The sequence below is a fragment of the Callorhinus ursinus genome, unplaced genomic scaffold, assembly GCF_003265705.2.
Source record: "Callorhinus ursinus isolate GAN/ISIS: 27379988/994484 unplaced genomic scaffold, GSC_fseal_2.0 scaffold17, whole genome shotgun sequence".
Taxonomy (NCBI): Eukaryota; Metazoa; Chordata; class Mammalia; order Carnivora; family Otariidae; genus Callorhinus; species Callorhinus ursinus.
This window is the reverse complement of record NW_027397079.1, coordinates 39258710-39276078: the sequence shown is the minus strand read 5'-3', so window position 1 is coordinate 39276078 and position 17369 is coordinate 39258710. Positions and strand designations below refer to the sequence as shown.

General features: G+C 39.8%; 1 protein-coding gene across 5 annotated transcripts; it reads right to left on the bottom strand.

The window, feature by feature from the left end:
* Positions 1-4032: 4032 nt before the first annotated feature.
* On the bottom strand, positions 4033-17268 carry VDAC3 (voltage dependent anion channel 3). Of its 5 annotated transcripts, none has more exons than XM_073902573.1 (9): positions 17011-17268; positions 14371-14439; positions 13394-13443; positions 10344-10496; positions 9475-9527; positions 7541-7768; positions 5871-6021; positions 5005-5066; positions 4033-4563 (listed from the first exon to the last, which is right to left on the bottom strand). In XM_073902573.1, exons 2-9 carry the CDS (start codon positions 14435-14437, stop codon positions 4485-4487), a joined length of 843 nt encoding a protein of 280 aa, XP_073758674.1. In that variant the 5' UTR covers positions 14438-14439; positions 17011-17268; the 3' UTR covers positions 4033-4484. The 5 variants fall into 5 exon arrangements, with proteins under 5 accessions (XP_073758674.1, XP_025741960.1, XP_025741961.1 ...); XM_025886175.2 differs by having other exon boundaries at positions 5009-5066; positions 17011-17261; XM_025886176.2 differs by lacking the exon at positions 17011-17268 and adding an exon at positions 16699-16990 and having other exon boundaries at positions 5009-5066.
* Between the last annotated feature and the right edge of the window lie 101 nt (positions 17269-17369).

Here is a 17369-nt window from a genome sequence, read left to right as displayed (position 1 = left end):
GAACACAAGCAGGGGCAGTGGGAGAGGGAGAAGCAGGCTTCCTGCTGAGCAGGGAGCCCAATGCGGGGCTCGATCCCAGGATCCTGGGGTCATGACCTGAGCCGAAGGCAGACGCTTAACGACTGAGCCACCCAGGCGCCCCCCCTCCTCTGTTCCTTCAGCAGTGATTCTCAGAGTATGAAGATGGATCAGCAATGCATTGTGTCGTCTTATCTTTTGGAGAACTGATATTCAAAATGTGATGTGTAGGGCCCCCCAGGTGGCTCAATGGGTCAAACGTCTGCCTTCAGCTCAGGTCATGATCCCAGACTCCCTGTTGGGCTCCCTGCTCTGCTGGGAGTCTGCTTCTCCCTCTGCCTCTACCCCTCCCCCCTGCTTGTGCTCTAATAAAATCTTTTAAAAATGTTTAAAAAATGTGATGTGTAAACTTAAATCTCTTAAAATTTAATAAAAACCTCACGCCTATCAGTTTATCACAAGAAACACTAGTACTTTGATCTATTTGGGTAACTCTCCTAAGGGTGGTAGGAGCCCCTGGTGTTTCTTTTTTTTAATCTTATTATGTTAGTCACCATACATTACATCATTAGTTTTTGATGTAGTGTTCCATGACTCATTGTTTGCGTATAACACCCAATGCTCCACGCAGAACGTGTCCTCCTTAATACCCATCACCGGGCTAACCCATCCCCCCACGCCCCACCCCGCCCCTGGTGTTTCTTGCCTTGGCCAGTGCCTTGGGGCTCCCTGTCCCCTGAGACCAGGAAGCACACCATCTGCTGAGCTGCACACACACTGACCACCCATCAGACATGCCTCCTGTTGTGCTGGTACAGGGGGCTGCCTGCCTTTTCAAACAATGTGAATTAGAAGAGTATTTCCCTAATTACAGAAATAAATTCACTTTAGAAAACCAGAAAAATACAGTCAAGTATAAAATCAATAAAAATTACTCATGATTCCAACTTCCTGAAATAATGAATATTAATATTTTGGAGTATTTTCTATTTCCACATATACTTTTTTTTAAAGATTTACTTGAGAGAGAGAACATGAGTGGGGGTGGGGGGGACAGAGGGGGAGAGAGAGAGAATCTCAAGTAGACTCCGCACGAAGTACAGAGCCCCACGTGGGGCTCCATCTCCCCACCCTGAGATCACGACCTGAGCCAAAACCAAGAGTCAGACACTTAACCAACTGAGCCACCCAGGCGCCCCAACATATACTTTTCAAAAAAATAAAATTGAGATTAGTTCTTTACTCTGCTTTTTCTATTTAACATATTGTGAACAATTCTCAATGGTTATTCTTCAAAAACATGATTTTTAATGGCTGAATAACGTGCCATTTGATGAATCTACATACCATCATTTAACCATGCCCATTACACATGTGGACTGTTACACATTTTCTCTATGATTAAGAACACTGCAGCGAGCATGTCTAATGATTTCCTTAAGGCAAATTCCTAAGAGCAGAGTCACTGAATCAAAGAACCCACTGACATTAAATACACATGAACTGGAATGTCAGTTCTCTGTTCCCAGGTGCAAAGCTTACAGGCTATGGTTAAGGCCAAAATAAGTTACCTTGAGAGTAAGGCTCAAAAGGCAACACTGATGATCCTAGCAGTGTCCTGAACAAGTCAATTTAAAATTTAAATAAAATCAAATAAATGATTACCCTAGGAGTTATAGGCCAATTGGGGGGGAAAGGAGAGGATGAAGAGGGAAAATGAGGAGAAAGCTGGGGGGAGAGGTGCTTGTGTGCATTTTATGGTGTAGAGAGGGAGCTACTGAAATTCCCACTATGAGAAAGCACCACGCACTGCTCTATCCTAGAACACCTCGCATGGCTTTCCTTCCTGGACTACTGGACTCCAAGATGTCTGCGGTTACTGCTACAAGGATTAAGACTATGTCCTACTCGGTGACCGCTCCGTAAGCTCCAGGAGCGTGCCTGTCTCTGCTACAAGTTGCACACCACAGAAGAGCACGCATGTGCAGCACCAGCCCGCCCGCCCCAGCGCCCCACCAGCGCTTGGGCTGCAGATGAGGTTCTGCCGGTAACAGGCAACTAGCCACAGATGTCAGCAGGACACAATGAACTTGTTGTGTACTCCTCGCACTCCCTTTTCCTTTCCTGTGGTACTTTAGCTCCTGTAATGGTGCTTCAACCCACAAAGATAATGAGAAAATCAAATTACATTGTGTGGTTGGTATCACAGATCTTTTCTAACATAAGGAGTGGTGGTTGGAATGTGGGTGCTAGTAAAGATAATCTTTGGTGGGGCGGGGGGAATACCTTGCAGCACTAACATTTTTCAAAAAGCAACCATCGTGTCTAGTTGTTTTTAAGATGACTCATTTGGAAACTGAGCAAGAATCTGAACAGGCAAATCAGAGAATTATAAATGATCAGTAAATACATGAAAACAGCTCCATCTCACCGGCAATTAGGAAAATACAAATTAAAATAAGATACCGTTTTTCATTTCTAAGACTGGTAAGAATTTTGAAGTTTGAGGACATTCAGAGCTATTGAAGATGTAGAAAATGGACACTCTTGACCACCAATGGTAGAAATATAACTTGGTATAAAATTTCTGAAGGACAATTTTGTACTACTTATCAAATGCACATGCCTTATGATTTAGCAATCTCTTAAATTGAGTTAAAATGAAATAGAATTAAAAACTGAGTTCTTCCAGAGCTCCCAGCTGGCTTGGTTGGTAGAGCATATGACTCTTTCTTGATCTTGGGGTTGTGAGTTCAAGCCCCTTGTTGGGTGTAGAGATTACTTTAAAAAAAAATTTTTTTTTTTGGTTCTTCCATTGCCCTAGTTACATTTCAAATGCTCAACAGCCACGTGTCTAGTGGCTACCATACGAGGCAATGCAGACAGATAAGTTTCATCATCAGAGAAAGATCTACTGGGCAACACTGCTATGGAAATATTTACAGAAGTGGACAAATATATTCAATGCAGCATTGTTTATAAAGCAAAATCGCAATACAGTAAAAGGAGAATAGTTAATATCTTTATAAGTCAAGTAGAATAAAAAAATGTGAGGCAGATCTATATGAACAAATAGAAAGAAGACTGCGACACATCAAATTTAAACATATATAGTGGGGCGCCTGGCTGGCTCAGCTGGTTGGAGTATGTGACTCTTGATCTCAGGGTTGTAAGTTCAAGCCCCATGTTGGGTATAGAAGTGACTTAAAAATCTTTAAAAAAATAAAATAAAAGTATATTGCAAAACAAGATGCGATTTTCACATTTTATAAAGATATTTATGTAATCTCTAAAGACACTGAAAAATATTTGTAAGGATATACATCAAACTGCTAGAGATAGTAGGAAGAGGGACTGGAGAGAGGAATGAGAATTTTTACTTTTTGTGTGTGTCTGAATTTGTTGCAACCAGCATATATTGTTTTTAGAAAAACATTTCAAAAAGAGTTCTATTTTTAGAAAGAATAGCTTCTTTACTGAAGCTATTTACCAGTAAGCCCTGAAGGTATCACAGCCTACTCATTTCTTTTCTAAGCTGAGATCTCCATTCTCTGGTTATCATTTCCCTACACGCAGTACTCGAAAGCACTTTCCTGAGGCCCTGAGGGGAGCCGCAGATGGGCCTCCTCCAGCGCGGGCCCCCTCCTGCCGACCTCGCCCCCACAGCATTTCCCCAACTCTACTCTTCCCTTTGCCCGTCCTTCTGCCCACTCCCCCCCCACTCTTCCTCAGCCACTCACACAACTACCAGTACGACCCTGCTCTGCCACAGTGCAGGAGGAAGCAAGCCCCCCAACAGATGCGCCTCTGCCCAGCGGAGCACAACTCCTGGTTTCACTCCTCGACCTGAGTGCAGAAGAGCAGGGTGATAAACCAGAGTGGGAGGGACAAGCAAGGGCCAGAGTGTCAGACATTACCACTTTAGATACAAATCCCACCCACCACTGAGGAGAGTATTTTTCAAAACAAAACCAATCACACCAAATATAAGAAAACCACCACTAGCAAGTCAGATGAGCGATTATGTTCCAAATGTGATGGGTTTATTTTATTTTACTCTGATGCAAAACCAAAGATTCCACTACAGCACAGAGACCAATATATTAAAAGGTCATGAAAAAGTGGTGTGGGACATGCAGGACGTGATGTACAAACTGGAGGATCGGGTCATTTCCTTTGTAACATGACACTACATTGTCGCTGAGGAACACATTTAAAATAACACTGCGGAACTCAACTGAAATGTGGCACAAACATGACAACTTCCAGGCATGCCTTCAAGTACCTCTCTTAGGATGGACTTGCGATCTCTAGAGTTCAGTGTGGGGAGGATTACAATTCTTTGGAAGAATAAAAAGTTCACACTTTTGAAATTTCACAGAATTTTAAGGCCAAAACATAGTGGGTTCTCTTCACCTCCAGGGACAAATCGGATGCTTTACCCAAAACCACATTAAGCTTCTAGTTCAAATCCCAACCCAACCTTGTGACCTCCTGCATTGAAGTTCTTTCCGTCGATTAAAGCTGATAGGGTCAGTTTGACACCTAGGAAGAAGAAAACACCACAATCGCTCATAACAAGTATTATAATCAGATCTTCATTTTCTAGAAACAATAGACGGAGTCAAGGGCACAGATTACAGCTGAGTGTAAGAGTTACAAGCATTTAGGTACAACTAAGTCAACACTGGGTTATCTATAATCATCTGATCTGCAATGAGCAAAGCATAATCACAGCAAACTTCATCTGGAGTTCAGGGTTAAGAATAAGGAGTGATCAACCAAACTCACAAGCCAGAGTGACCAAATTATAGTAAGAAATATAAAAATACTTTTTAAGCAAAAGCACTTGATCTGTTTTACTTTGTATGAACAACTGTGACAAAATGGTCTGAATTGACCTATAGTTGGTTGTAGGTTTTACAGGTTATTTTCATTATTCCTCCATTACCTCCTACCCACGCCCATTGTTATTAATTCCTTTACTCACCAGGTCGAAGGGTCTGAGTATAACCCAGTCCAATCAGGCTGGCATTATTTACTTTAGCCTAAGGTTAGGAGATGAAATAGAAACAGTTAGGAAACAATCAATTTCATAATATGTAAGTCCAGTACAACCACTATTTCATGCATCAGATTTCCAAAACTAAAGCAACTTCGGGCCAATCTAGAACTACCAAAACTGAAAATTTAATTGTAAAAAGGTAAGTCTCTTCAGTTAATAGGACTGGTAGTATGGATAGGAGGCTCCTCAAGAATGCATGCTTTAAGGCCTCAAGCAAAATTTTTAAAATACTGTGCAACCAAATACCCCAGGTGTACTGAATTTTTTGAGATGTCAGTTTACAACCTCTGACAGTGGTTAGAACACGAACTCTGGTGAGAGAAGATCTGGATTCCAAGACTTTGGGCAAGTTACCTGACCTCTCCAAGTCTCAGTTCCCTCATCTATAAAATGGGCATGAGGATACTACTCACCACATGGAGTAGTTGGGAGGATTAAATGAGATATTACACATTAAGCCCTTAGCACAGTACCTGAAATTTAAGAGCTCAATTAGTGTCATTATTAATAAGAATTACTAATAGCAACAGGAATAGTAATCAAATCCCATGAATTTACAGATAAGAAAATTTTGAGGCCAAAGAGATAAAATGACTCCAGAAGGTCAGACAACAGCCAAATATCGGAGGAACCTGGACTAGAATCCATGTTCCCGGACTTGAAGTATAATAGTCTTCACTACACAATGCCCAGCTCACTGAAGTTAATAAAGAACATACACACAACAACCAAATCACAACATTCATTTACAACTTAGTTGAAACCCAATCTCGTAGCACATTCTTACAGATAGAGAAGTTCTACAATCCAGCTTGTATTTAGCAGCGATGCCAAAACGGGTATTGTTACTGCCAGCCGTCCAAGCAAGATTTATTGACGTTTCAATCTTCTCGTTAACCTTCTGGTAGATAGACCCTCCAAATTCAGTGCCATCATTCCTATTTTCATGGTACAAGAAAAGTCATAAATACCTAGGTTTGTACCACTCTTATGAAAACAAATTCTAAGACTGTTTAAACAATGACCTCATTTTGCAACTATTTCAGCAAACTTCTAGTATAAATGACTACCAAACAAAACAAGCAACTAAATCCAGTTCTGTAATTTATAACTGGCTAATTAAAATGTAATTAACTGATTCATTTACTCAGCTCCCCACAATGTAAATTTCTTAGACATAATTCAGTTATGCACAAAGGCAGATACCTCAGGTAAATATAATCTTTGTCTTTGAGGTCTTTGAGATGTTCAAAGAATTTAGAACCCTAAAAGTATAGTTCAATAAACATTTCTGCAAAACAAAAAATACAGCAGTACAAGAAAAAAGCCAATCCTGGACTTCATTTGAAACAACCCTAGAGTCAGAAAGCACCATCCCCACAATACCTAGGGTGTACTGCTCTAGAGAAGTGCCTAAATTATTGCTTCAAAGCATCCCAGAACTTAAGAGTCCCTGAGTTTTCATGGTTTTCCTGATCATACTGTTTCACCGATTTTAATGCCACTGTCTAGGCCACTGCTTGACTTTATTTCAGGCATCACACTGAACTGGAATGTCTAGTGGAGAGCAATCTACAACACTTTGAAAACACAGAATTCTTCCTTTGCCTTTTTTTTTTCCCCAGTATACTAACAGTGCTCAGTAGGCCAAGACATAAGCTATAATTTAAAAGTTCAAATTCATGGGGCGCCTGGGTGGCTCAGTTGGTTAAGCGACTGCCTTCGGCTCAAGTCATGATCCTGGAGTCCCGGGACCAAGTCCCGCATTGGGCTCCCTGCTCAGCAGGGAGTCTGCTTCTCCCTCTGACCCTCCCCCATCTCGTGTGCGCTCTCTCTCTCTCATTCTCTCTCTTTCAAATAAATAAATAACATCTTTAAAAAAAAAAAGTTCAAATTCATTTAACCAACAAGATGCAGCCTACAGAACTGAATCCAGGATTGCTTTGAGGACTTCTGCTTCTTCTGAATGCAAAAGGGGTGGCTGGGTTGTGACCAAGGGTCCCCAAAAACCTCCGCAGAATCAGTGGGGATGGTCCAGGATGCTTAGATCAATTAGGTGGTTGCTCTTCATGATCCAGACTGGCTTCCAGATACTGCCAAGCTGAGTAAGGCACCAAAGGAAGCAGAAATATCTCCAAAGGATCCCTTTTATCAGGAGGTAACCTATGCTCGGGCTCTCTCCATCCCAATGGTTCTTGTACAGACTCTAGACCTTCCTAAAGTCTGGGGTACTGGCTGAGAGGCCAGTAACTACCAGTAGCCCAGCACAATGCACCAAGTGCATTAATCTCTGGCAATGTTTTGCTGACTCAGAAAATAGTAGAGTGAGGCTGGATGTCCACCAAAGCATATTAAATCCAAGTACGATCATTTCTAACCTTCTCAACATGCTAATGGCTACCACCTTTTTGGGCGACTGCACCAGAGCTAAAGGCGGAATAAATTATAAACACTCACACATGAGTGTGCAGCTGGAAGTCTGCAGCCTTATAACCCAGGGCAAAATTATTCTGTGACAGTTTGGATTTGGCTGTGTCAAAACTCATCTGATAGCCAGCAAGCCAACCCTCAAAGGCTAACACAGCCCAGCCATAGATGGTTGGTCCAGAAAAATCTATATCAACATTACTGCCAAGACTGAAACAATCCCGTTTATAAGAGGCCTTCAATTTTCCACTCTTCTTTCTGTAAGAAATAAAAACAACACAATGAAAACAACATGAGTTTCTACTACTGTCCAGAAATCTTCAGAGTAAGATACCCTCTCTCCCCCAATGTAAATACGATTTTGGTAGATGGCATACATATAGTAAAGTTTCAAATGACAACTCTACAAATATAGTTTTGTTAGGATTAGAAATGCATATACTGGGGTGCCTGGGTGGCTCAGTCAGTAAAGCGTTTGATTCGGCTCAGGTCATGATCAGACTCCCTGCTAGGCGGGGAGTATGCTTTCCCTGCCACTGTACTGTCTCTCGTGCGCTCTCAAATAAAATCTTAAAAAAAAAAAAAAAAAGAAACGCATATATTATTTATATTTTTACCTTTTCTTCACTGTAAGTTCAAATGACAGGATATTTCATGATTAATATCATGAAGGCATGAATAAAAGTATAAAAAGGAATAAGCTATTTCAGTACCAAATTAATAACCTGAATATGTATTTATTCATGAGAACCCAAATTTCTTTAAATGTTTTTATAAATGCCCAAATGCTACAAAAAGTTAACACCTGACACACTTCACTTCTAAGTGATTAACCTATCATGAAGAGAAGTGTATTTTTTTTTTTTTAAAGGATACAGTCCTTTGGTAAACATATCTATTTTCCTTAGCATCACTATTTTCTCCCTGGACAACATTAGATGGATGGAAGAGAAATGTACACTTTTGAAAGGCAGTACTGAAAACATGAAATTGGTCTTAATCATCCTTGTCCTATTTAATCAGGCTTCTGAGAATATTTGTCTGGAAGATAACTAAGTGGGTGGCAGGAATGACACACGTTGTTACAGCTAAGGAAAAACAACACTTTGACTTTTTCTAGCACCGACCCATGTGAGACAGATAGGGAACAACATGATGCGCGTTTTTTAGACAAAGAAACTGAAGCGGAGAGGTTAGGAGATTTCTAAAGGCTAAGAAAGCACATCAGTAGCAGAACTACTGCTTATAGTGTTCCACAGCCAGATTACACTGTTTTCTTAAGAAATGAACTTCTCAGGGGCACCTGGGTGGCTCAGAGAGTTGAGCGTCCGACTCTTGATTTCAGCTCAGGATTCAGAGTCCTGGGATAAAGCCCCACGCCTGGCTTCGCACTTAGAGGGGAATCTGCTTCTCCCTCCCTCTCCCTCTGTCCCTCCCCCTGCTCTCTCTCTAATAAATAAATCTTAAAAAAAAGAAAAAGAAATGAACTCCTCAGCAAAATACCACATCCATGAATCTTTAGAATAGCTTAAGAATTATCTAGTCTTGGAATGCCTGGCTGGCTCAGTTGGTACAGCGTGCAATTCTTGGTCACTGGGTTGTGAGTCTGAGCCCCACCTTGGGTGTAGAGATTACTTAAAAATAAAATCTTTAAAAAAAAAAAAAAAAAAAAGAAGAAAAAGAAATATCTAGTCTCAAACCCTTCTGAACTTTTCCTACTACATGCCTCTTTGGACTAGCTTTGTATTTTTGTTCATCTGTTCAATTTTCAAATCAAAACTTTACTCTGCTTCAAAGGAATCCTCCTTTCTCTTCACTAGACATACAAGGTCTCTCTGGTATTCCTAACAGCAACCTCCCACGTTCTCCCTGCATCTAAACTTTTCATTGCAATTCCCTAGTCTAAAGCGCTCTCTCCCTACAGTCTACAAAAACATTTCAGAAAATAGGGTTTGGATAATTACCCTGTGTTCGGTACAAATATGGTATCAAGAGTCAGTTTCAACCCTTCAGCCAACTGAAAAACAAAAATTTTAAATAAACAATTAGTAATTTTCTTTTTTTGACCCAAGAAATCAATTTAAAGTTTTCTCTAACTTCCTACCCCCCCAAAAAAAGGAGTCATTAAAGTAAGCCAAATATTAAGTTACTTACTAAATTATATCTTTATCCTTCCCCTCCCTCCTTACCCCAGGTTTCATCAGATTCTCTCACCAAAAACCAGGTTTAAATGTGTGGACCAAATTCTATCACAGCCAATAACATTAATTACAGTAAAAAAACAACAAAATTCCAATACAACCAGGTAACCTTGATACTCTCTTGAAATTACTGTAATGAGATAACCTGACATTTAACAAACCAACCTAAGGAATTTATTCAGCTACACATATATGTTATCTATCTATGGTAGTGTGCATGTACACAGACCTCAAAAAACAGTACCCCGTATACAGCAAATACTTAACAAATACCTGCTGATAAAGTTTTCTCTTTGAAGACATTACAGAATTTAAAAACATTTTTCTATGGAGCCAATTTTGCAATGATTACAAAATAAAATCAAACTACCTCACTGTGAATAGTTTGGTTTACCCAGGGGAGGCTCAGTTACAATCAGAACTGGTCAGAACAAAGATGTAATGTGATAATTATGGACTCACACCTTTACTTTCTAGAAATCTAAGACATATCAAAGAAGGCCACATGCAGAGAAAAAATATGGCTACTATCTAGGTTATGAGATCTTGTTTACACTGTATTTGGGGTTTACAGTTCATTTTATCTGCAAAATAAATTTAACCTACAAATAACTTCTAATGCTTTCTCTTACCTTATTCTCCAAAGAGATTTCTGTTCCGAGAGTATTGTCTGTGTTCCATTTCTGGGTGAAGGTAAGTCCATAGTTACAGACCTTATATTTGGTCTCTAGGTTGCCTGACGCTTTCCCTGTATCAGTGTAAGCATGACCAGAAGTAGAAAATTCCTGATAAGCAAGAAAAATAACTGTAAATCAACTCATCAAACAGAAAATACTCATTTCAGAAAGTAGTGTTCAATGCATCAGAAACCAATAGTTTGTTACAACATATTTCCTGCTTTCTCATTTCTAAAATTTAACCAGTTTCAGATCTTTCCATTATTCCATCTCTTTTACTAATACTTCTTGTTCCATATACTCTCATTACTAAAATGGGAATCTTAAATTCTCTCCTTTAAAAGAGAAATATCTTTACTGAAAATAAATGCCTTTACTAAAAAGACAAAAATATTGAATCATAAACATTTTACTTTCATGACCTGAAAAAAAATTATTCATTCTCTATCATATCTTTCAAGCTATTAGTTAATTTTAAAATCCTTAAAAAATCCCCAAACACTAGAAAGGACTACCCTACCCTCTTTTTTGTTGGGTTGTTTTTTTTTTTAAGACTTTTATTTATTTATTTGAGAGGGGAGAGAGTACGTGAGCATGCAAGAGCAGGGGGCGGGAGAAGCAGACTCGCCACTGAGCAGGGAGCCCCACGTGGGGCTCAATCCCAGGACCCAGGGATCATGACCTGAGGCAAAGGCAGACGCTTAACCGAGCCACCCAGACGCCCCAGCCCTACCCTCTTTTAACAGAACTTCAGTGCATTTAAAAACTTTTTTAAATTTTTATTGTGGTAAAATACACCTAACATAAAATTTACCATTTTTAAGTGTGCAGTTTAGTGGCATTAAGTACAGTTACACTAATCAGAAAAACTTTATTGCTTTGGTCCACAAAACTATCAGTAAAATTTTTGAAATAAACAATCTCAATATTTGAAAGTATGTACCCATTTTTCCAAACAAAATGGAATGGTATAAATTATCTCCTTCTTCCTTCTCCCCATCTACCTTTTAAAGTGCTTTCTATCAAACAGTGACCATGAACACCTTAAAACATGTCCTCCTCCCTAGGTAGGTGTCCTTTCAGTCATATGACAATGAGCAATAGGAAACAGATCTCCCTCTAAAAGGAAGCCAACAGTCAACACCTGTCACTGACAATCTATGAACTGTCAAGAAAAAAAAACCCTTCTGATTGGCCCTGTTTTTAGAGAACATTTCTGAACTACTGCCAACAGCCATGAAATGCTGCCAGCCCTGAGCAGTTCTGTTTCACTGCCCGCAGTATGAATCCTCCCTTTACCAAACAGCCTGCTCCTTACCTCTAAGGCTCTACATGCTGATGAAACAATTGGGAATCTATGATCTGTTTATCAACACCATGCAGGAAGTTTTCCAAGACAGTATCATGCTGCACATTTTAGGGTAAGGCTCAGTACAAAATGACAAACGCTAGTCATGTTTAATAGTCCACACGATTATTTAATGCAAGCAATGCTTTCTTTTAGTAGATCCAACTATCCAGTGTTTTATTTTTTACATATACCTCTCATAAACTTGAAAGTATAGCACAGATAAACCTCATTTTTAGTGTTAGGAAAACCTCACACACAAAACTAAGGTAAAAGTGTATTTAGTCTGGATTTTTTCCTTGTCACCATCATTTCTTAGTTTGAAGCTCTCTCAAAAGTCTAAAATACCAGAAGTACAAATCTTTAAGGCCAGAATTTTTCTAAGTTAAAAAGTTTAACTGGCTCACAATTGCTTTAGTTTTTCTCTAACTTCACCATTAGATCAAACAGTGCAAAATACATTTATAACGTGCATATAACATCTATAGCTCTACAGTAAAGGCTAGTAAGCAACAAAACCACCATAAAAATGTTACTGTTAAACAGATAGCATATGACAAAAATATTAAGTGCAATCTAAGAACTGATTGGAGCAATGGATGAAATTTATCTTAAATCAATACCAGAGACCAAAAGCAGCCATAAAAACAAGCACACAAATATGCTCTGTTTTTCTTACCATCTGAATGAATAGTCCCACACCACAGCAGCATGGAAGGGAGATAAAATTTTAGCCAATGATTTTTACAACATAAACCTAATTTGACCAAATTCTGCAACCCTATTCAAAGTGAGTATAATTTTTCTATTTTAACAAAACCATATAACAATATGCCCATCCTAGTAGTAGCTGCATATATATTTATTTACCACTAGAAAAACCCAGGGAAAAAATGATAATGACAAACCAGGAGTATGAAACAAAGTATCATACAAATTCCATATTCTTTTAGCTCCTCTAATTAAAGTATTATACCTGGAAATAAAATTAGCACTGGTTTAAATAGGTAAGTACCAAAAAGAGCAGAAATCAGAGAATGAGGTGAATGTAAAGTTAATCTATTTACCAGATTTACTGAATAAAAGTTCTGGTTAATGACACTTCGAAAATATGTCTATATCCTTTACTATATTCTTAACTTCCAGTAAAAAAGACTTCATGAACATCCAATAAAAACTGTAGATTAATCCTTTACATGCATTTTTAGTTTTACATTTGTTTTGATCAATCATGAAGGGATAGACTAAAATGAATTGGTTTTTGTAAGAGGGCAATAAAACTTACATGAGCCCATTATAATGGAAGTAAAGTTTTTAGTACCCATATACATACTCATGAAAGTATAAAGATATGATATGGGTCAAAAGAATACAGATATTTTATATCTCCTGAGAGTAAGACTCAACATATTCTTATTATGAGGGGGGAGAATTCTTATTATTCTTATTATGAGAACCTTTGTTCTCCCCCAAAATTCAACCTGATTGTCTAGGGCTAAGGGGAAGATACTCACTGAAATCTGAGAGTATGACAAAACTGTAGGGAAGGCAGCACAGTGCCAAATGTACAGACTCACGGAACTAGACTAAACAATTTTTTAACAGGTTCCTTTAAGTTAATTATGCTACATCTATTAAAATTATATTGGGTACTCACCACTCCACTACAGGACTTGGTTTTCAGATCTATTTTAACCATGCCAAATCCTAGACAAACAGAAAAACACAATAATGTACAAAATGTGATTTCACTCCAGTTTTTACAACTTAAGAGATTATGAAAACAGTCCTTGTACCTTCCATATGGAAAATACACAGTATCCTCGTTAGGTGAGAGTTCCATTAAAAACTGAATTATAATGAAATAACTTTTAATTTTTAAACTCTCAAAAAACAAAAATTATCAGAAAATATTATGCCTATGTAAGTATAAACTTAAATAATTATACTAGTTAATAAGAAAAATCAAATGTAGGGGCGCCTGGGTGGCTCAGTCGTTATGCATCTGCCTTCGGCTCAGGTCATGATCCCAGGGTCCTGGGATAGGGCCCCACACTGGGCTCCCTGTTCCGCAGGAAGCCTGCTTCTCCCTCTCCCACTCCCTCTACTTGTGTTCCCTCTCTCTCTCTGTGTCTCTGTCAAATAAATAAAATCTTAAAAAAAAAAAAGAAAAATCAAATGTATATAGCACAAAAATTAAAAGGTTAAGTTTTTTAAAAACCAAAAATAAATGTCCATTTGGGATCAAGAATATGTTACTCCAAAGAAGTCAAAAGTTGTGTCTTCACGCATTGCCATTATTTGGAGGAGGAAAATTGTACCCCCCACTTTAACTAGGGCTAGCCAGAGGAGATAGAAGTATTACAGATTTCTATTACTTCATCTTACAGATAACATTAAATATGCAAATGTATATGCATATACATATATGTATATAATTGCTTTTAATGCTTGTAAGGCAGGCACTCTACCTCTAAAGAGTCAAGTCTAATAATCTGTTGATAGTTATCCCCTTAAATCTTGTGAAGTAGATTAATGTTAACCTCATTTTACTAGCACTGCATCTTGCATATAGTAATAAGCATTCAACACTAACCCTTACCCCAAATTGGAAATGTACAGTAGCATACTTACCGTATCCTTTATTGAAGACATCCTTGGCGGCCTTTCCTAGGTCACAGTAAGTCGGTGTGTTACACATATCTTATCAAGAAAAATAAGGACAAAGGAATAAAAACAGCCATTTAGTATTTATTCACCCACAGTCCTCGTATTTAGTCCTGTGAGAAGAGGTATACAGTTTTCTCTTCCTTTGCATCATTAATGCTTATACCCTAATGCAAGCAAAGTTAGGAGAAGGCATTCTGCTTCTTTACAAAGAACCTTCCAGAATACTGGATAATAAAAGGGTTGTTTTCATGAGATTCACAGAGATTATCTTTCTGACCGCATTTCAAAGAAAAGAAATTTCTCACAGGCTGAAGGAGATGCTTTATTAAATTGGGACTTTTTACTTAAAAAAAAATTATATATATATATGCAAACTTCACATTGGAAAAAACATTTCTTGGGCTGTTATAAAGCCAAGAGCTACTAAAGTGATCAGGTAAAATTGTTTTTGAAGAACTGTAAGAATAGATGCATTAAAAATCTTCAGGGTTAACATTTTTGCCACTGTGAAATTCAGCTTTTAAAATAAGAATTACCATACTAATTGGAATGCATTCATCCAGAATATGTCCCCTCTCAAAGCTCTTTTAAAAATAAATTTATATAGTCTTACCCATTAGCCACAAACAGGATAAATTCTACCTGCAGTAATTCTGTTTATCAAAAATTGGTGTATACTCTAAAGTTAAAGCCTTCAAAAACCAAAGGTGCCTTCACTTTTCACCTTACCTACTTGGTATTCACACAGCTTTTCTACTGCCGATCTGGCTCTCACATTAAAGTTCTCAGAAGCTCTATCTACATAGATAAACATACCACACCTCTGCCCTCTTTGTATAATGGGAAATCTCTTCCTGCAGCAGCTTCAACAGCCATGGCTAACCAACTGTAGAACCATCTCAAGCAGTCCCATTCACCCAATACCAGAAAAATCCAGAGCACCAGCTATCCCATGCAATTACTATGCCTAAACTATCTACACAATCAAACTAATATGCACTTATATTTAGCCTGGCTCTTAATCTACCCTTCTGCTAAGTTTCTGCCTAAACCATTACATCTGAACACAACACACGCTTATGATGCACTTTTTAATTGTGAATTCATTTAAAATTTGTTCCTTGGGGCGACTGGGTGGCTCAGTCGTTAAGCGTCTGCCTTTGGCTCAGGTCATGATCCCAGGGTCCTGGGATCGAGCCCCGTGTCAGGCTCCCTGCTTGGCGGGAAGCCTGCTTCTCCCTCTCCCACTCCCTCTGCTTGTGTTCCCTCTCTCGCTCTCTGTCAAATAAATAAATAAAATCCTTAAAAATAAAAAATAAATAAAATTTGTCCCTTAACCTAAACTTGTCAAATATGACAAACATTATATATTAAGAGAGCAGGGTATAATATAAAATACATATCTAAAGAGGAAAGAGTATAGTAAAGGTGAAGGAGTGAGTATAAATGTACTGACTCATACGATAATAAAACTTTGTCCTAAGCCAGGGTTTCAGAGTTCACTTCCAGGGCAATTCTTTTACAATTCAATTCCCTGCATTTAAATGATCCATTCTAGAATTGCCAACTGCAATTTGATATTACTCTTTATTATTTCAACCGATGCTGGTACCTGATGAAATGTGCCAGAAGTCTAAATTTGAGGTCGGTGTAGAAAGGCAGGCACTATGTATTCAAATAAAAATGTTAAGCCTTTACAGTCTGGATTTTCAATTACTGACAGGAGAAAAGATAACACTTAACTGTTTAGAAACATCCATCTAATGACAGTCTTTTAGCATTTTGCTTTATTTTTTCAAAACCACTGCTAGACACTTTGCAAAAGTGTAGCCCGTTTAGTTTACTGACTGACCTCAATTCTGCCTAGTTCAAGCTTACTTTTTCAGGCCCATGATTCTGATGAGAAATGCACTGCTGGTATGATCAAGCAAAAAACAGAGAAGACACAGAGACTTCATGTCACTCGGGAGTAAAGTTCTCATCACATATTTCTATCAGCTTTACAAAATGGACTTGTTCGTTGGCACGCACAACTACGAGGTTTCTTTAGATGCAGACAGAGGGGGAAAGGTTAATTAGGTAAGACTGCTTTACACAATTACTAACTTGTCCGTAAAGAGCCCCTTTTGTTCCTCGTTTCGCCTTTTTCAGTTGCACGTACAGCATCCTCCCCTTGGCGATAAGGAGTGCTACAGAGCTCCCCTGATACTGGACTATTCCAGAGAGGAAGCTGGGGGCGAGGGGGTGGGGGTGGGTTTGGGGTTCGAGGATCCAACTTCCCTAGAAACCAACCTCCTTTCTGGCCTGACGCCTAGAAAGAAAGTCCTGTGGGCCCACCAGGAAGGGAGAGGGTCAGGCTCGGCGCTCCGAGCGCCGCTCCCCACGCCGGCGGTGCGGCTCCATCACCTGAGGCGGCCAGGGGATCAAGGACCCCTCTGCTCTCCGCGGCCCCACAGGGCCCGCGCCCCGTTAGGCTCCTCTCTCCCTTCCGCGCCCTCTGTTAGGCCCGCCTCCCGTTGGGTCCCCTGCTCGGTGGCGTACCGCCACCCACTCCGGCCCGCCCGGGCCGCCGGCCGCCCGGCTCACGGTCTCGGGTCCCCTCACCTCCAACCAGAGGGCCTGTCCCCGTTCCTCCAGGGCAACGCTGAAGGTCTTCTTCAAACCAACGCCGTCCGCGCCTGCGCGGCCTCACTCTCCCCGCGGCGCCTGCGCGCCCCTACCTGCCCCTCCCGCGCACGGCGTTTGCGCCGTAGTGTCGCGCCGGAGTCGCGCGCCGCGGGTTTGAGTGCCGAGAAGAACAGCTGGAGCGAACCCAACTGTCTGGCTCCGTGTGCGCGCGTGCGCGAGAGGGGTGGCAGGAGCGGGAGTTGACGTAGGAGAAGAGGCCTGGGGGACCGCACCTCTATCCCTGAAGGGGCTCGTTCTCGCGATAACGCCCGGAGGTTACTAGTTACTGTTGCTAT